At 50.0% G+C, this 18,202-nt stretch overlaps 6 protein-coding genes across 8 annotated transcripts; 3 read left to right on the forward strand and 3 right to left on the reverse strand.

Annotated features, from left to right (window-relative positions):
- Positions 1-1,311: 1,311 nt before the first annotated feature.
- PV10_04431 (uncharacterized protein) lies at positions 1,312-2,995 on the reverse strand. Its single transcript, XM_016368980.1, has one exon. It carries the CDS (start codon positions 2,929-2,931, stop codon positions 1,354-1,356), a length of 1,578 nt encoding a protein of 525 aa, XP_016224768.1. The 5' UTR covers positions 2,932-2,995; the 3' UTR covers positions 1,312-1,353.
- Positions 2,996-3,180: 185 nt separating this feature from the next.
- Positions 3,181-4,636, forward strand: PV10_04432 (uncharacterized protein). The gene is made up of 4 exons (XM_016368981.1): positions 3,181-3,359; positions 3,412-3,510; positions 3,563-3,888; positions 3,941-4,636. The coding sequence occupies exons 1-4, from the start codon at positions 3,208-3,210 to the stop codon at positions 4,189-4,191; spliced, it is 828 nt and encodes a 275-aa protein (XP_016224769.1). The 5' UTR covers positions 3,181-3,207; the 3' UTR covers positions 4,192-4,636.
- Positions 4,637-4,869: 233 nt separating this feature from the next.
- Positions 4,870-9,595, forward strand: PV10_04433. 3 transcript variants are annotated; one of them, XM_016368983.1, is made up of 4 exons: positions 4,870-8,125; positions 8,176-8,232; positions 8,289-8,495; positions 8,993-9,595. In XM_016368983.1, exons 1-4 carry the CDS (start codon positions 5,124-5,126, stop codon positions 9,078-9,080), a joined length of 3,354 nt encoding a protein of 1,117 aa, XP_016224771.1. In that variant the 5' UTR covers positions 4,870-5,123; the 3' UTR covers positions 9,081-9,595. The 3 variants fall into 3 exon arrangements, with proteins under 3 accessions (XP_016224771.1, XP_016224772.1, XP_016224770.1); XM_016368984.1 differs by having other exon boundaries at positions 8,289-9,595; XM_016368982.1 differs by having other exon boundaries at positions 8,176-9,595.
- On the reverse strand, positions 9,373-11,137 carry PV10_04434 (uncharacterized protein; the record flags this gene model as incomplete). The annotated part of the gene is made up of 1 exon (XM_016368985.1): positions 9,373-11,137. Exon 1 carries the CDS (start codon positions 11,032-11,034, stop codon positions 9,373-9,375), a length of 1,662 nt encoding a protein of 553 aa, XP_016224773.1. The 5' UTR covers positions 11,035-11,137.
- A 431-nt stretch (positions 11,138-11,568) lies between these two features.
- Positions 11,569-13,696, reverse strand: PV10_04435 (uncharacterized protein). The gene is made up of 3 exons (XM_016368986.1): positions 13,518-13,696; positions 12,952-13,461; positions 11,569-12,896 (listed from the first exon to the last, which is right to left on the reverse strand). Exons 1-3 carry the CDS (start codon positions 13,605-13,607, stop codon positions 11,943-11,945), a joined length of 1,554 nt encoding a protein of 517 aa, XP_016224774.1. The 5' UTR covers positions 13,608-13,696; the 3' UTR covers positions 11,569-11,942.
- Positions 13,697-14,198: 502 nt separating this feature from the next.
- Positions 14,199-16,876, forward strand: PV10_04436 (uncharacterized protein). Its single transcript, XM_016368987.1, has 5 exons — positions 14,199-15,157; positions 15,216-15,975; positions 16,032-16,194; positions 16,267-16,399; positions 16,449-16,876. Exons 1-5 carry the CDS (start codon positions 14,843-14,845, stop codon positions 16,773-16,775), a joined length of 1,698 nt encoding a protein of 565 aa, XP_016224775.1. The 5' UTR covers positions 14,199-14,842; the 3' UTR covers positions 16,776-16,876.
- The last annotated feature ends 1,326 nt before the right edge of the window (positions 16,877-18,202 follow it).

The raw sequence follows: 18,202 nt of genomic DNA on the forward strand, positions 1-18,202 counted from the left end.
GTTTGTGGATGTGGAATTGTAGAGGAAGGGCATTCTGGAGTCTGCACATAGCGTGGACCAGTTAGGAGCGTACGGAGTAAGTAGTCTGATTGATTCGATCTCACCTTTGGGGTTGACGCAGCAGCATGGCTTACTGTTTGTATGCGTAATGTTGATCGATCAACATCCTCACTGTCGTGTTGACAAGGTCTGGTCTGTGTTGGCGCGAGCTGTCAGGATGTCGCGGAGTGGCAATTGGTTGCTCCAGTCGAGTCTCTGGAGTCTCTGGCGGTGGCAGTGTCACCGTACATTGTGGGCCACGTGATGCCAAGTGTAACTATCGTCGACCAGCGGCAAGGGCGATGGTGATAGCGATGGCAACGGTGCGACTGCATCTCTGTGCTTCAATCTACGCCAAGTGCTTGTGTACAAAGGAAGTAGGCACGTTGGGCAGATGGACTGTAAAGAGTAGTCGCTATTGCCTTGTTGGTCGTCCGACTCGAGGTGCAGGTGCGACTGAATGCGACCAAATGCGATTGACTATTTGCGCGATTTTGCGAAGTTGTGATTCTGTCGGTTCTCCAGGCTACACATTAAACAACAATTATGAGTGTATAACTAAAGAAACTAGGACGATTCCCAGTCTTCCAGGGTTCCTCACCAAGGCTTCAAGACTTTTTGGCCCTTTTAGGCCCTTTTAGGCTCTTGGTCTCTTGGAAGCGAAGAGCCTTGGAATGCTTGGGTGACATGAAGTGTGTGCTTCGATGTTGGTCTCCGATCACGTCAGTTTAGTCAAATTGTCCGAAGATGTTGTTCTGGCGTATTTGTAGTCTGGCTCTACATCCATTATTCCCAGCGGTTTTCATGCATAACATGATCTCGATTCGTTCTTCATACAGCACTTGATGTCATCTACACTGTTTGTTTTGCCGATCATTATTTCAGAGTCTCTTTTACATCCATAATACTATGATTCTCGGTTCAAACCGAAACCAATTCCACGTGTTCGCAACACGACAGAGTCCGTGCAACTTGAACCTATTGCTCGTCCCCATGTCGATAGGCTGATTTCTTGTTATTTTGTTCCCACCGTTTCCCACATCCATCTCCCGAGTAGAGTTCCAAGTTACTGGTAAACCCGCCGTGCCCAGAACCAGACAACAGCTAGCTTATCCACTATTGAAGCAGCAGTATAGAGTCTACGCCGCTTCAGTTCTTTGCTTCTCCGTCTTCATATCCGGCTCGGTCACTTTCTCTTATCGATTTTTCGTACCGTCGCAATGAAAATTCCTTCACATCCTCACCACCAAGCAAGGATGAAATGTTTGTCCAGTTCTGTAATCTTTGCACCAGTTAGAATTCAAATATGCTACACTACTTATCCTTGTTCCGCCCTTCCAACACTCTCATTACATCCGCTACGCTATCCTTGTCGCCCTTGCGTTTCTTCGACCCACGTTTTCGTCCACTCTTCTTCGTCTGCTCCCCTCCTTCGTCGCCTTCCCAAATCGCGCCATCTTCTTCGTCTTCGTCGCCGAAGCGAGACTCGCCAAATCCGAGATCCAAATCTGCCGCGTCTGCCCGGTCTTGTTCCTTCAGTCGGGCCAGGAATTTTTTGTGCTTTGCTTCCTGGTCGACATTATCAGGCTCGGCGCTTTCGTCCCCATCCATTCCAGCCTCGTCTTGTCGGCGTAGACCTGCCGCTCGCTTGAGCGCGGCCAGCAGTGTTGGGTCCTTCATGATTGGATTCGCTCGATCGTCTGCACCTTCGTCCCTTTGGGTTATTTGTCCGAAATAGTTCCTTGATTGGCCGGTATCGGTACTGCTTTCTGGTTTCGTAGTCTCGGACTTCTCGACAAGAGCTTCTGACTCGTCGCTGTCATCATTGATTCCGGCGAGCGGATCGTATTCTGCAACGCCGCCGAAGATATCATCGTTATCGTCCTCTGCCGCTGCCTCTTCCGCTTCCATGGCCTTTTGCCGAGCGAGTATTTCTGCTGGTATTTCCATTCCGAGCGGTCGACCGTCATTGGCTTCCCCTCTCGCCGCCTCATCGTCCAACCACCGTGTTTTACGTTTGGTAGTCCCGTCCTTGTTGGTGATGACAAGAACTTCTCTCCGCCTTCCGTTAATGCTTTCGACGAATTTCTTCTTGTTAGATTTCTTCTCCGATACGAGTTTCTTAAATTTGCCTCCCAGTGCCGGGGCCGGTTCAGAGGGTGTGTCGCGTCTCGCGCCTCGACTCTCCTTCAGACGCCGCAGAATCTCGTCGCGTGTCGTAGGCTGTGCCCCTGTGATAGCTTCTGAGTCGTCATGGTCATCTGCTGTGTTCTGTGCAGGCTTTGTCACGTCGATTTCTTTCGCTAGAGCCTGGTCCAATTCGTCTTCAATGTCGACCTCCGGCGCCTCCGACTTGGTATCTTTCTCAGTGCTAGGGGCTTGATTCAGATCCTCTCCCTTGCGCGCTCTCTCGAGCAGCTTCCAGTCGAGGCCTTTGACCATGTGTGTGCTCTCTAGCGTCCCACCGATGCCAAGCTCGGCTTTGAGACGGTCGAATGTGACTTGATCAATTTGTTGTAGCTTGAACATCTCTTCTAAAGCCTTGAATCTTTTTTCTTTGTCGTCCTGACTCTCTTCACTCCCGTCATCGTTCTTGCGTGCAAGAGTACGATCTTGATAGCCAGATCCCAATTTTGTACCCTTTGGCGCGGCGCTTGACCTGAACTTCTTCACGGGTGGCTGGCCGTCAGCAGACCTTTGGTGCTCGGCAACCTGTCTTGAAAAGTCCTTCGCTGCGTTGAAACCTGCAAGCACCCGCGGCGTCATGGGAATTGATGATCTTGCGCGAGAGCCGAGCGCAGGCTTCTTGAACCCGGATGCGTTTGATCCATCTGGAGATGCCTGGCTCTTCTGACCGGAATTTAGGAGGCTTCGGAACTGTGAGTTGTCCATGCTTGGCCTCACGAACAGTAGACAGCTGAGCTATCGCTCATATATGAGGATGTCGACGATAAAGTCTTAAGTGAACGTTGCTTGCGTAGGGCGGTGATGATGAACTACCTGCGCTTGGGATTTTGGAGATTTCTTATCGATAAGAAAACGGCGGAGCAAGTGTTGCAGTGCGCTGTTTGGTTTTTCCCATTTCGGCGGAGGAGACGATGAAACTAGTTCTCAAGACCCTCGACTCAACGTCCAGCCTCCTGTTCACTCAGGCGTGGGTGCGACGACATGGCGAGAAAGCGCAAGTCGAGGGCGGTTGCAGAAGATGCGAAGTGGTCAGCGAAAAAGCAGAAGCAGACCCAAGAATCATCCGAGGAGTCGCTGCCTGAAGGGGTTCATCACTACCAAACCCTAGAAGAAGTGCCCTGGGATCTTCAGAAGTAGGTCGTTGAGAGACTTCCGGCCTAGTCTGCGGACTGACTGATGGAACAGATATTGGCAACAGGGTTACTCAATTTTCTCAAAGTATGACGAAGGAATCTGGATGACAGATGACGCCTGGTACGGCGTCACTCATGAATCAGTCGCGAAGTATGTTGCGAATGAACCTACTAAGCGTCCTTGTCTGACTAAAATTACCTAGCACTATTGCTCAGCATATTGCCGACGCTGCACCATCAAACAAAGCTATCATCATTGATGCATTCTGTGGTGCAGGAGGCAACACAATAGCATTCGCATTGTCCGGAAAATGGAAACGAGTCTACGCCATTGAGAAAGACGCTGCCACTCTCGCTTGCGCCAAACACAATGCAGAGATCTATGGGGTGGCTGACAAAATCACATGGTTTCATGGCGATTGTTTCGAGTTATTGGGTCTTGTGGACACCAATCCTGCCGCCACTGTCACTTCTCTTAAAGCCATTGCCAGCCAGTATGGTGTTATCTTTGCCAGTCCTCCGTGGGGTGGTAAGTCAGAACCTTTGCGATTACACAGCTTCAACACTGATGATGATCACAGGCCCGGGGTATCGAAGTTCAGAAGTGTTTGATCTCGAATCCATGGAACCTTATAGCTTCAGTTTCTTATATCAGTCGTTTAAGAAGATCACATCAGAAGTGGTTCTTTATCTTCCTAGGACCAGTGACCTCAGACAGATTTCGAAATTCGCAAAGGAGGACACGAAAACTCAGGTGGTGCATTATTGTACATATGGGACCAGTCGGGCATTGTCGGCGTACTTTGGCAATTGGAAGATATTGAAGTCATGAGTCCGAGAGGGTATACCGCGGGCAAGGAGCGACACTCATGATGGACTGCAGGGTGAAGTTGACTCATGGCCACCATCTCGCTATGCCAAGACTTGATACAGGCTACCATCACCTGAGAATTGTCGGAAGGCGCAATCCGGCTCTGCGCTATGGAGCCACTTGGCGTGTGCATTACTAACGTGCCACCGTCGGCGTCTTGAGGCCGGAAGCTACATGTGTAAACGTGGGTGGGAAGAGAGCAGCCAGAAGGCGCAATAAAGGCGTTGGATTGATATGATCTCGCTAAGACACTGAATTATATCGTGTCTCTTCTGTCTCTTTCCCTTGGCATCAATCCACAGCGAGAAGTGCTCCTTCCTCCTACAACAATCAAGGCAGATTTGTCAATGAGGGTAGGAAGGGTATAACTACAGATTTTCCCTCTATAGACAGGATCTGGATAGGGTAATCTGCCGCGCTAAGGCAGGCTTGACGTTCATAAACCAACATGAGCGGGCATATTTGTGAATAGGACTCAATACGTAATGAAAAGGTCGACGTTGATGCTGAATTGGATGTGGTTTTGAAGCCAATCAAGTTGGGCGGGAGCACGAGGAGTTCTTGTCACGTGACAAGGCCGAGGCGAAAGCATAAAAGCCACTACGGACTTCAGGCTGGCGGACGTCCGACGTCGACAACCGCGTCACTTGGAATCTCTCAATTGTTCCATATTTATTACTCTTGTCATTGTTTTGTTTGCCACCACGTCTGTCTATCGACTGCGACTAAATCTCTGTCATCACACGGCGCTATTCTACAAACGCAACTCTTGTGATCCCATCTCAGAGTCACCATCCTCCTGTCATGCGCACCCACCTTTCCTCTTCCCCGCGGTCGTCCATCTGAGACTTCGCGCACGACACACTCCCACAGTTTCTCCCTCCTAGACAATCATGGAATCGGATCCGTATCAGCAGGCTAACGGCCTCGATGATCTCTTCGATGACGATGACGACTTGGTCCAAGACTCGGCTGTGGCCACTCCCTTCGACGACAGTTTTGCCATGCCGGCTTCCGCCAACGCTGATGCAGACAATGAACTGAGCATGTTGATGAACGAGGGTGGAGCGGCAGAGGGGTTCGATCTGAATGAGTTGAACGATCGAGCGCTAGAAGTTGGTGAAAAGGCGGACGATGCAATCGATTTCGAGGATTTTGGCGATGACGAGTCTCTGCCTGATGAAGAGGGCGTCTCCACCCAACCGCAACCAGGTCCCATCTCCGACCAGCTTCCAGGTATCGAGGATAGCAATCTGGATGACTTGGATGAAGATGACCTTTTCGGCGATCTCTCCCCTGTCATGACCACCCATGAACCTAGCAAGGCCTTTCCACCTCCAGCCAAACCAGCCGAGACGCCCCAGCCCACGGCAGATAACGACGATGATCTGGCATCAGACAACGAAAACGAGGCTACGCAAGACATCTCCATGCTTGACGCCGACGTGGATGAAGTTGAAGATGCCCAATATCGAATTCAACTTGCCCTATTCGCCCAATCAGGAAAAGGTTATGCGCCCACTACCGAACAAGAAAACATCGATGAGTGGCTGAAGCTTGAGTTTCCCAACTTCAAACGCGATGAAGCTCCATATTTCAACAAGCTATTCCCTCCAAGACCACACAAATGGCCAGCAAAAGTACCCCTGAAGCCTCCAAGGCCGATTCGCCCTACCAAAGTTACTCTCGACCTTGAACCAGATCAGAGGACGGCTTTCAATTCAGCCATCGCCCCAACTGTGCCTGAAACGCTGGAAAATATTGTTAATACCAAGGCCCCTGTCGTTAAAGAATCTGCGGAAGAGTCATCGGACGAGTCCGACGACGATGAGCTCTTGCCAAATGGTCTCACCCTGCGCGACCTAGAGTTCATGTGCACCGACTTTGACACCTTGTCTCATATTTCACCCTCGGACGATGAAGCTTTCGAAATTCGACCTCGCATTGTCGACAGCGATGATGATCTATTCAACGAATTCGACGATGTCGAGCATCCTCGGAAGAAACGTCGTCTTGGCATGAACCCTCACGAGATCGTGTCAATTCATGAAATAGCCATCCCCTCTTTTGACAACCCCGAACGCAAAACCGCTAGCCTTGCTACCAAGGTCGTCCTTGACCTGAATGATCCACAGTTACTCGTCGAGGAGGTTGATCCAGAAGCGGTCAAGGTCAAAGTGCGACCAGGCGAGAAAGCACCATTGGTCAAGACACTCAAAGATCGCCTCCAGCAGCGATTCAAGACTTCCAATGATGCTGAATACGATTTGCTCAAACAAAATCACCAGCACAAGGTTCGTGGCCAGCTGACTTCGATACAAGTCAGTCATTCAGTACCCGCAGTACGCCTCCAGTATCCTTACTATCAAGTTCGATTGTCACTTCAAGAGCTGCGAAACTATCATCGGAAAAAACTACATTTCAAACACAACATTACATTTTCGAGCATCGATCGCAAGAAGAAGAGGAAACACATGAAGAACAAAAAGGTGGAAGAGATCTACAAAGAAACAAAAGATCTATCTCTATCCGATTTATCTACCCCACTCTTCCTCGAGTATTCTGAAGAACACCCTCTCATGATGTCGCAGATAGGAATGGGCAACAAGGTCATTCACTATTACCGCAGACGAACAAAGGATGATTCATCTCGTCCCAAACCTGAGATCGGAGAAGCCAGCGTGCTACTTCCAGAGGACAAATCTCCATTCTACATCTTTGGACAAATCGACCCCGGCGAAACCATTACAGCCTTGTACAATTCCATGTATCGTGCTCCAATTTTCGAGCAAGAATCAAAGTCCACTGACTTTTTGGTTGTGCGAGAGTCAAACGGTATTGAGGGTCAAAAGTATTACATGCGTGCTCTCGACAACGTCTATGTAGTCGGTCAAGAACTTCCCACCACCACAATCCCGGGAACACATTCTCGTGTTGTAACCACCAACGCGAAGAATCGACTCAAGGCTATTTCTTACCGTATTGCTCGCAAGAAAAAGTCCCACAGACTCCGGGTCGAAGATGTCACTCGCCACTTTCCTGACACCACTGATATGCAAAACAGACAGAAGATGAAGGAATTCATGGTTTTCAGCAAGGAACACAAAGAGTGGGAGATGAAGCCTGGCGAGACTCTACCGGACGAGGATGCCATTCAAAATATGATCAAACCAGAAGAAATCTGCCTTCTCGAGTCTATGCAGGTGGGAGCTCAGTACTTGCAGGACTCGGGCTTTGCCGACAATGACGACGATGACGATAAGGAGAATGACAACGATAGCATCGAGCAACAATTGGCACCCTGGAGAACCACTAAGAATTTCATTCAAGCTACACAAGGCAAAGCGATGCTCAAACTCTTTGGTGAGGGTGATCCTTCAGGTCGTGGTGAAGCTTTCTCGTTCATCAAGACAAGTATGAAGGGAGGATTTCGACCAATTGGTGGCTCAGCTCAAGATGCCATTGCTCTCAAGAAAGAACTCGGCGGACACAGCTACAATGTCGCCCGACAACAAAAGTCCTACGAAGAGTCGATTCGTGGTATTTGGGACAAACAAAAGGCCAGCCTGGGCTCGAAAATTGAGCCCTCAGATTTAGACATGGATGGCGATGTTGACAACCAGGAAGATCGTTACAACGAGAGATCAAACCCTCGAGCTACCCCGATGTCAGGGACACACACGCCGGCACCGTATCGACGTAGGGATGATGAGACTGCCACTTCGATTAGTCGTCGAAGCATCAACAGCCTAGGTCAAACCAACAAAACGCTCAAGATTGTCCGCACCAAGATCGTTGACGGTGAGGAAGTACAAGAAGTACATTTCGAAACAAGCCCTGCTGTCATTAAACAATACTTGAGAATTAAAGAGATGGAGGAAGCTGCAGCTACTAGGTTGGTTTTTTGGTCAGATTATACCAAACATGTTAACTGACGAGATTTAGTCTGGCGGATATTGCGCCTACGGGTGACCCAGAGAAAGATGCCCGTCAACGCAGACGGCAAGCCAATCTCCCATGGTCCATGTGGCGATCTTTGAATGCTAACCAAGTTACAGAATCGAAGAAGCGCTTGCTCAACTCGAAAAGAACGCCGCCCGCCGCAAGCAAAGAACGAAGAACAAGAATGCCGCTCCCGCGACATCCCCTGGTGGAACAGCATTGTCACCTGACCCGGATGCCACCCCTGGAGGCAAGAATACACAACCGACTATGCGCAAATGTGCAAACTGTGGTCAAGTGGGCCATATCAAAACCAACAAAAAGTCAGTCAAATGCAAAAATTGCAATCTCCCCCTTGATCGCAAAGTCGGTTCCTTGATGGGTGATGCTCCGAGCTTTGAATAAATGGTGGCATCGTGAAAGTTGTCCAGCGACATTTTCATCATCCATTCATCCTGCCCTTTGCGACTCAACGCTCGGTTGACATCCCCATTCAAAATCCGTATTGAATTTTCCTACTGTCCCTGTTCCTATGGCAGGATATGAAGCGCGGCCCTTACGATTGGATGGACGGAAAGCGTGTATGCCCGGAAGAGATATCCCATTCAAAAATCAAATCATGGTGGGAATATCAAAACGGGGTTCCCAGCTTCGAAATCCAGAGGACAATCGAACTCTACGCCGTGTCTACGAGCCATCCAGCCAGCGACTCCACGAGTGTTCACAAGCCTGTCGTTACCTTTTTTTAATCCTTTTTTCCTTCACTCTCTTCTTCACTCATTAAGAATCATTCACTGACATTGGAACCTCTCTCTTAAAGATTATGCCCGCTTCTCAACGGTACGATCAAACAAGAAGACGGTTACAACAACGCAGCTTTTATGGGGGCGCCACCCACGATGTCTTAGGCGGACATGGAAATTTCAAGGCCTTTGGGCTGCAAAGGGCACGGGCTGGCCAAAGAATTTGGTGAAGCAATCGACATTGCGACTGGTCTTGCATCATAAGTTCTTCATCTTAATGCGGCGTTATCACTGCCAGCAGTAACGAGTACCTCGAAGAATGTACAATGGCTACGTTCTACCGATAGAGGGACTCTTTAAAGCAAAACAGACTAGCTGCTAGAAATCGTTCACAAACAAATTAATGTGTCGCTCACTGGCAGGTAAATTGAAAGTCTTTCGTCTAACATCATCTATTCTAGAACCCTCTAATCGTATCGATGACGGATGCAGGGTTACTACATTCATTTCCCTGCCAACTGATATATTGATCTGGACGAATAATCGTGATCTCAGCAGGATATCTCTTCCTCGCAACCGCGGCGGAAACCTTGAGATGAGTGATCGGAAGCCCAACATCAGCAGCAGCCTTCAAGAACCGAGTAACCTGTCCATCAGAAGCCTCTATATCCAACAAAGTGAAATACTTCTCAAAATGATCCAACAAAGGACTTTTGTCATCAAGCCATACATGCGGTGCACGATGCCCAGGACTCGCATGGGGCCAATACTCACTCCCACTATAAGGCGGAGCCGTCCACTCACCGCGAATCGTTAATGATGATTCTTCATACCTCTGACCCAGTACGACACCAAAACTATTCCATTGCGGATACGTGATCTGATACGCAATATCGCCACGATTAAACCGTTGTTCCGAACTCGCATTGGGATCCAGTGATGGTAGATTCCGAAAGATCTCCGTCGCTTTTTCCATTGCGGAGTGATTATCGAATGCCGCGTCCGTCACTAAATTCCCAACCGACCGCCGTTCGATGTCGTAACTTTGAAGTAATTTCTCCCCTCCCCATCCTTGAACCACACCGGCGATTTTCCACGCTAGGTTCACGGCATCGCCGATTCCAACATTCATGTTATGTCCGCCAGTGGGGGGACAGAGATGAGCGGCATCGCCGGCGATGAATAGACGATCCTTGCGATATGATAATGCAACCCGAGTGAACACTCGGTATGAGGATGAACTGACTATGGAGAGGGGGGTATCCACTCCGAGAACATCGCGGCCGTGACGTTGGATTTCCTCGTCAGTGGGGTTTGGTGCATCGTCGGGGATTTCGAAACTTAATCCCCAGTGTTCGTCGTCGGGGATGCTGACGATGGTGGAGGCTTTTGAGCTCAATACCATGAGGAAACCGAGAGAGTCGTGGGCCGGTGAACTAATGAGATCGCCGATCTTGTACCCTTCACTGCGGACAACGTAGCTCACACTCCGTGATGTTGGGCCGATGCCACGTCGTGAAATTCCAGCGGTGGTTCGGACTAGACTATCAGGACCATCACATCCAACGACATATTCGGAGGAAATGGAAAAGATAATTCCTGTTGGTGACCTTAGCCTCGTCGTTACGGATTTCTCCTCATCATCCTGCTGGTGAATTGATTTCGCCTCCCACCCTCTCAAGACAATGGCACCCAATTCCACCGCTTTCTTCTGCAAAACACGCATCGTAATCGCCTGCGGGACACTTAATGATGGTTCAGCCGCATAGTCACGCGATTCATCGACATGTCGACCCAATCGGAGTGGATATGCACCTAGAGGCGGCTCGACGATTGAATTCGTAATGACGACTTTCTGGTTTGGATTACGTGTCTTCCAGGCAAGTCGGTGTAGTTCGTCGCTCACACCCCAACGACGATAGTGTTCGAGAGTTCGAAGATCGTTGGCTCGACCTTTTGGATGGGAATTGATGATTTCTGCTTCACGATCGACCACGAGGACTTTGATGTCGAAGAGACGGAGTTCGATGGCGAGGGATAATCCGACGGGACCGGCACCGATGATGAGAATGGGGATATGCTCTGGAGGGAGAGTATTGGGTGGGGATTCAGTGGGCATGATGATTATGGCGATGGTGGTGGTAGTGGTGGTGATGATCCTGTTATTGAGGAGACGAGATGTGACAATGTCCTTGGGATGTCTATGTTCGCTTTGATGTATATGTATATTTGTTTAATACTTGTCTATTGTGTTAGGAATATGGATTTGGGGTGGAAACCTTGTCAGTCGTTGGCCATAAAGGCCGGGGATGGCGTGCTTCTAAGCAAGTAAAATATCATCTGGTAAGATTGTATGGAGACGACCTCTTCTACCATAGGCAGAGACCAGGCTTGTAGAAGATATGCCTCTCCATGAGATCTTAGCTAGTGGCATTTGGTCGAATGGATCTAGACAGGACAAAGCCAATTGAACTGGAGAAAAGCTGAGAGAGTTTGAATAAGGCGATAGGGAGGTAGTTGAATGAAGTGATTCCTGTATATGGAGATGTCCGAAAGTCACGTGGGTCAGCCTTGGACGGAAGATGATGATATTGCAGAGGAAAGATGACAAGCGAGTTGAAATGAAAAAGGACCTATAGGAAACATCACTTTTGTTCTATTCTGCTTTCTGTCAAACTATTTTCGTCAATGATACACACGCTGTGCAGAATGCGGCTGTTACTGCTGCTCTCATGTTGTCCACGCCCTTTGAAGCACGGCTGAGAAAGCTGATGCACGGAACAGCGCTGCTAAGTAGGTAAATACAGGGGAATCGCATGCCCTGGATGAGGGTACCCGAGGCCTTTAATATGGATCGACACTCAACGCCGGCATTTGATCATGCCATGAGGACTGAGGTAGGCGAGGACAGATGAAATAAGTATCCAATTCAGGATACCGACGAAATGTGGAGGTGAGGCCAGAGAGGACGACCATCAATGTGCGACTGTCCCATTTTACACATCCTCCATAACGGATGCCTGTGCCTTATTTGATGCCCAAGCATTTGATGTCGAATGTCAGGCGACTTCCCTTGGGGATATCTCCCACAGCCTTGTTTCCGTACGCGAGGTTTGCAGGGATGGTCAGCCGTCGCTCACCGCCGACTTGGATGCCAGCGACACCAATGTCCCAGCCTTTAATGACCTCACCGGCGCCAAGCTTGAAGCTGAAGGGCTTGCCAGACTTGTTGCTGTCAAATACCTTGCCGTTGTCGAGTTTGCCAATGTAGCGCATCTCGACGCGGTTGCCCTTCTTGGCAGCGGGCCCGGTTCCAGTCTTGCGATTGTCGATAGTCACGCCTTGGACTTCAGTGATGGACGGTGTCGATTTCGCTTTCTCGGCTTTGGTGGTGGGAGCGGCAGAAGGAGTTGGTCCTTGCTCGAGGTTCTTGGCGAACTGGACCTTCTTCTCTGTACCGTTGGCCTCTTTCTTGGAGGCGGCGGCATCTGTCGAGGGTTCGACAGCGGCCGCTTCTCCGTCATTCTTCTTCAACTTCTTCAGCTTCTTCTTCTCGGCCTTGCTCAGCTTCTTGGACTCTCCGTCAGCGGCATCAGCTTTGGACTGCGACTTAGCAATGATGTCGTCAAGGGTGGCCTCCTCATCATCACTGTCGGCAGCAGGGCGCTTGTTCTTTCCCTTGACCAGCTTGGGGGCTTCCTCTTCATCCGAGTCAACTTCAAGGATGCGTGGGTCATCCATGTCGTCGAGTTCGTCAGATTCGTCGTCCGAGAGACCCTCAAGCTCAGCCAATTCATCCTCGTCTGGGGAGAGGTCGTAGTCTTCGTCAGAGTCATAGTCTTCGTCGTACAGGGAAGTTTCGGGGCCATCATCGGTGGGAATGACGTAGTTGCCGGTGAGATGGACAGTGTGGGTGCCTGAAACCTTGAAGAAGACTTTTTCTCCTTCACCGACGACGAAATCGAGAGTTTGTTGGTGGTGCTAGTGAAGGGTTAGTACGTGGGGAAATATGGCAAAATATGGACAGCGGGATTACCTTTTCAGGATCGAGAGTACAGATGACAATCTCATCCATTTCAAGGGCTTCATCGTCTTCGTCCTCTTCGTCTGAGTCCGACTCGCCATCGAGAGCCTTGCCCTTGCCCTTGGAATCTTTTAGAAGTTTCTTCAGGATCTCGACTGCCTTGCCATCATCTTCTTCTGCGTCGTCATCCTCATCGTCCTCATCCTCATCTTCGTCATCATCATCGCCCATCTTTTCATCCTCTTCTACATCAGCGGCCAATGCCTCGAGGAGAGCCTGCTTTTTTGATTTTCGCTCGCTTGGGCCGCCGTTGACCTCTTCGTCATCCTCGTCATCCTCGTCGTCTTCCGAATCGTCTTCAAGACCGTCCAAGTAGTCTTCGTCGTCGGAATCAGAGTCGTCATTGAACAGGTGGTCAGGCACTCGAATGACTTTGAGAGTTGCGCGGGCGGGTCCCTTGTCGTCGGCGTCTTCGAATTCTGGTTCAGCGGTGGGGTCAATGGCTGCCATTGTAAGACGGAACTGCGAGAACTTGTGTTAGTCATGCTATTAGGGTAAAAGATACACACTGAACATACAGTAGCAGCAAAGTCGGGGACTGCTGGAATCATGATGTCGCCCGGTGGGACTTTTGCGGCATACACCGCCACAGGCAAGAGGCCCGACATTTTGAGATATGGAGGGGAAAAAGAGGTTTGATTGCAGTGGTATGAACAGTAGGATTGTCCAAAGACAGAGTTGTAGCAGAGAATTGAGTAGAAAAAAGAGATCGATTTGGAGAAAAAGAACAAGTGAAGCTTTCAACTTTTTTTTATGGAGTCTCTGATGTACTGGAGAAAGTGATGCAGTCTCATTCAGTGATAACCAACCAGTGAAGGCAGTTGAATTGTTCACAGGCACCCACTTAGGCTCGAGGGCCCCGCTTAGGCGCCGTTAGTGCCACCTTACCGCCTAATAATTGTTTACTGTTACCCAGTCACCCAGCGACTCGGGGAGTTTTGCCCCCGGAAGAGCCTGAATGGGGAAACTTGAACCCTGACGTCGGTGCCTCCACGTGAACAAGAAGACGAAATCTTGGCAAAAAAGATTTTGGTACCATGTCACGTGATAGATATCCCGTGGCGCGGGCTGATAATGTCACGTGACAAAGGTGGACAAGGCTATCAAATGCCACGGACTCACATCACGTGAACAGGCCCACAGCCCTGCAACATCCACAACATCCTACGGAGTACACCATTTCTCATGTCGACCCTCATCCACATGCTATGAACAGAGTCCTACTAATACTCTTCAGGAACCCCCAAATATCACCAGTGGGTGAAACCCACAGTATCCCATCCCGCACCCCGTACCTGGTCTTGAACAGGTCATTGTAGACCAAGCCCAGATTCCTGAGACAATACCCCGACATCTCCGTGACTCCGCCATCTCCATGCTCACGGCCCGCTGTGTCTAACATCTCCGAGTATTGGCTGCGACCAAACCTATCATGATATGGTCAGACCCAATCAAGCAAATCACACGCAAAGTGGACTGACTTGTGGTCTCGTCCTTAATCGGTGGCCACCCTCAACACCAGACAACGGGATAGCCCCACTCTCGTTCTAGCTCCAGGCCATGGCGAATACTTCCCCCTTCTCCGGGGCAGGAGTCTAGCGAAGTATAGAGATTTCATGCGACTAAGCGAGGCTTTCTCCAGGTTACTGGGGTTGAAGCATGAATGAATATGCTCTAGGCTTGATGCAGACCACCCCTTGTCTCCGCGCCACGCTATGAACCACCTCTTCGGGAGCCCCAGGTTAGCAAAAGTATATTGAGTATTCTGGGCCGGATTGAGCCGATTGCAGTTATCCCCTGGAGTCGAGGCCCCTTTGTATATGTATATAATACTCTAGAACATATGCTCCTCTCCTCTGCAACGACATCCCCTTGTCAATCCGAGAAGACCGCTTACACCCCCAGCACAATGCACTCCGACGATCATGTCGCCCCAAAAGCACGCTTCGGTGGCTCGAGGCAATTCACCTGGTATAACTTTCGAATCTGCTTGCTGGTCTCCCTAGGCCAGCTCGCTTTCGGCTACCCGGCGTCCATCATCGGCACCACCATGGGACAGCCTTCTTTCTTGCTGTATATGCGCCTTGTGGACCCAGAGACCTTTCTTCCCACTGGAAATGCCTCACAACTAGAGGGAGCAATGTCTGCAGTATTCTATGTATGTCTCCCATCCAGCCCATTGAGCTCCAGGCGGCAGTGGATGCTAACGGCCATAGGCTGGCTCTGTCTGTGGTGCTCTCTCCTCAAGCTTCGTCATGGACAGATGGGGCCGTAAGATGTCTGTCGTATTTTGTGCCAGCATCAGCCTTTTTGGAGGAATCTTCTGCTGTGCTGCGCAGAACCCCCCTATGTTCATCGTCTTCCGCTTTTTCGTCGGCATGGGAGCCAATGCCTTCGTCCCCGTCACTGGCGTCTACACGTCGGAATTGGCACCACCAGCTCTGCGTGGCTTTTTTGGAGGACTCAATGGAGTTTTGATCCTTGTAGGCTATTCTCTCGCCTCATACATGGGTCTCGCTTTCTTCCACGCTCAGAATCCAGTCGCTCAATGGAGAGCGCCGCTGGGCCTTGCTCTTATTTTCCCAACCTTGATGCTCCTTCTGCTTCCAATCTTTCCAGAGTCTCCCCGATGGCTCTTGTTGCAGGGTCGAGCTGAAGAGGCGGAAAAGGTTGTCCAGAGACTACACCAGTCCGGGCCGAATGACGACTTTGCCAGGAGTGAGTTCTACCAGATGCGTACGCAAGCCGAGCATGACAAGAATATGCCTTCTTCATGGAAGGACCTGTTCATGAAACCCTCGTACCGTCGACGAGCCATCATTGTCATACTCATTGGCGCTTTTGGGCAAGCTTCTGGAGTCATTGTAATCAACAATTTCAGTCCTATGATTTACCAGGCTTTGGGCTTCGATGTTGAAGAAACTCTGATTCTCCTCTGCGGTTGGATCACTGGTGGTATCTTTGCCTCTCTGATTGGTGAGTAGCCGTGAAAACTACCGGTCAAGAACGAAATAACTGACGACCATGATTAGGAGCGTGGCTCATGGACAAATGGGGTCGCAGACCAATGATCATCCTCGGGTTTGGCGGCTGCTGTCTTTGCCTGGTGGTCGCGACAATCATGATCGCCCTTTACGCAAGTCCTGTGCCTGACGATCCGAATCGAGCAGGCCTTGGTACGGCGGTTGCCATGCTGTATGTCTTCAGAACCCTGCGCCTCATCAAATGACGCCATCGGATGGTTGACTAACCTGCCCATACTGCTAGATACCTCTTCATTTGGATATTCGCAGCTTGTCTCGACAACGCCCTTGTTGTCTACCTGCCTGAATTGTTCCCCAATCACATTCGAGCCAAAGGAATGTCCCTGGGTGTAGCTTCACTCTGCCTCACTGACCTGGTAAGTTGGATGAAGAATGAGCCCCGAACATGGACTGATGCTTCGACAGATCCTCCTGCAGGTGACACCTACCGCAATGCGAACGATCGGCTGGAAATTCTATCTGGTTTTCATCTCAGTCACTGCCGTGGCATTTGTCTGGGCATGTCTCACCATCCGCGAAACCAAAGGCTTGCCGTTGGAAGAGATTGCGTTACTGTTCGGTGAAGGGAACGAGGTGACAGTACTTTCGACCAATATACATGTCGACCACGACAACCACAATCTCGTCGTAGCGGAGAGTGGAGACGTAGACTACAGCGACAAGGGTTTGGAAAAGGTGCATGCAAGTCATACCAAAGCTGAATCCCAGCCAGCCAAACATGTTGAAGGGTAACTTCGGATATGAGGGAAATTTGTGACAATGGGAAGGCTTGGGGAAGCAAGGGAGGCAACCTGTCTGTAGTTTCCAAATGTCGAAGCTATAAGTCATAGTTGCAGGCATTAATTTGAAAAAGTTCACCTCGTAATGTCTTAATCAATAACGCATCTACATTGAGATCTCAAACTAGACTTCCAGCTCAAAACAACATCCTCCCCTGAAACAGAAGACATGCACTTCTAGATACGACACAGAACGACTTAGCGTCTGGAGATCAAGAAGGCAGGCTCTCGAAGAGTTCAACAATGTCATTTATTTGGAGACGATGACTGAATTGGGATAGCTAAGCTGTAGCCTTCTCTGTCTCATGTCCATCCTTCGCTGCTTCTTCCATCATAGCCAACCTCCCCTCGACCTTCTCTTCAATCACAAATCGAAACGGACGAGGCGTTGAAATACTGACGCCCGTGTAATCATACCAAGGCACTGGAATCTCATCGCCCCGAGCAGCATCTTTAGCCTTACAAACACGACAAGCCCAATACAGGCTCGTTGTCTGGAGAAATAACGCTTTCTCGGAAACCTCAAGACCGGGACAAATACGGCGTCCATGGCCAAATGCGGCAAACCGCTTGAGATTTGGGTGAAGAGTCAATGGTTCTTGATAAGTGGGATATTCTGGTTTCAACCATCTCTCGGGCAGGAAAGAGTCGGGATCTGGATACTGCTCAGGGTCGCGTAGTATGGCCCATTGGTTAGGAATGATGACAGCGCCCTTGGGGATGTGGTAGCCTTGATATTCGTCGTCTTTGGTGACGGCATGGGGGAAACCTATATGTGATACAAAATGTCAAAATTGTCTTCTTCCTTAGATACATCGGTTGAAGGGTAAGTCAGGCCAGGTTGCTTACCTCCAGACAGAATAGGTCTCCAGCGTAGAGTTTCTTTGATCACAGCCCGTACATAGGGCATTTGGGAAAAGTCGTCAAAGTTTGGCAGGCGGTCGGAGCCAACTACATATTCAATCTCTTGCTGCATCTTCTTCTGCACCTCTGGGAATAAACAGCTATTAAGAATGATGGACTGCATGGCAGAAGATGAGGTCCCAGCAGCACCGCCGTAGATGCTCGCCAGAACCCAGACGATCTCCTTGTCCGTCAAGCCCCAGTCATCCTTCGACCTGAGGAAGCGGCGCGAGAAGCTCTCAGGAGATTCAGGCACTTCACCACCGAACTTGCCGACCTGCTGGTACATCAGAGGCTCGAGGTAATTCCAATGCCGCTTGACCAAGGTCTCAGCCTCTCGCTTGAAAGGAGCTAGCCAAGTTGGAAGCGACAGTAACGATGGGATGAACTCCACTAGGTACTGGCCCGGCGTGGCGACACGCTCGATATTTTCCATAAACGACGTGATTTCGTGGACATGGCGCTCTTCGGCCGACC

Source organism: Exophiala mesophila (genome assembly GCF_000836275.1).
Source record: "Exophiala mesophila strain CBS 40295 unplaced genomic scaffold supercont1.3, whole genome shotgun sequence".
Lineage (NCBI taxonomy): Eukaryota > Fungi > Ascomycota > Eurotiomycetes > Chaetothyriales > Herpotrichiellaceae > Exophiala > Exophiala mesophila.

What these genes read in the sequence shown, in the direction of transcription:
- PV10_04431 (XM_016368980.1), bottom strand. Translation starts at nt 2,931, where the DNA reads ATGGACAACTCACAGTTCCGAAGCCTCCTAAATTCCGGTCAGAAGAGC.
- PV10_04432 (XM_016368981.1), top strand. Translation starts at nt 3,208, where the DNA reads ATGGCGAGAAAGCGCAAGTCGAGGGCGGTTGCAGAAGATGCGAAGTGG. An exon ending in GTGCCCTGGGATCTTCAGAA is followed by an intron (nt 3,360 to 3,411) that starts GTAGGTCGTTGA and finishes CTGATGGAACAG; the next exon opens with ATATTGGCAACAGGGTTACT. An exon ending in TGCCAGTCCTCCGTGGGGTG is followed by an intron (nt 3,889 to 3,940) that starts GTAAGTCAGAAC and finishes TGATGATCACAG; the next exon opens with GCCCGGGGTATCGAAGTTCA.
- PV10_04433 (XM_016368982.1), top strand. Translation starts at nt 5,124, where the DNA reads ATGGAATCGGATCCGTATCAGCAGGCTAACGGCCTCGATGATCTCTTC. An exon ending in GAGGAAGCTGCAGCTACTAG is followed by an intron (nt 8,126 to 8,175) that starts GTTGGTTTTTTG and finishes GACGAGATTTAG; the next exon opens with TCTGGCGGATATTGCGCCTA.
- PV10_04435 (XM_016368986.1), bottom strand. Translation starts at nt 13,607, where the DNA reads ATGTCGGGCCTCTTGCCTGTGGCGGTGTATGCCGCAAAAGTCCCACCG. An exon ending in TCCCCGACTTTGCTGCTACT is followed by an intron (nt 13,462 to 13,517) that starts GTATGTTCAGTG and finishes AAGTTCTCGCAG; the next exon opens with TTCCGTCTTACAATGGCAGC. An exon ending in GTACTCTCGATCCTGAAAAG is followed by an intron (nt 12,897 to 12,951) that starts GTAATCCCGCTG and finishes ACCCTTCACTAG; the next exon opens with CACCACCAACAAACTCTCGA.
- PV10_04436 (XM_016368987.1), top strand. Translation starts at nt 14,843, where the DNA reads ATGCTCCTCTCCTCTGCAACGACATCCCCTTGTCAATCCGAGAAGACC. An exon ending in TATCTTTGCCTCTCTGATTG is followed by an intron (nt 15,976 to 16,031) that starts GTGAGTAGCCGT and finishes GACCATGATTAG; the next exon opens with GAGCGTGGCTCATGGACAAA. An exon ending in CACTCTGCCTCACTGACCTG is followed by an intron (nt 16,400 to 16,448) that starts GTAAGTTGGATG and finishes ATGCTTCGACAG; the next exon opens with ATCCTCCTGCAGGTGACACC.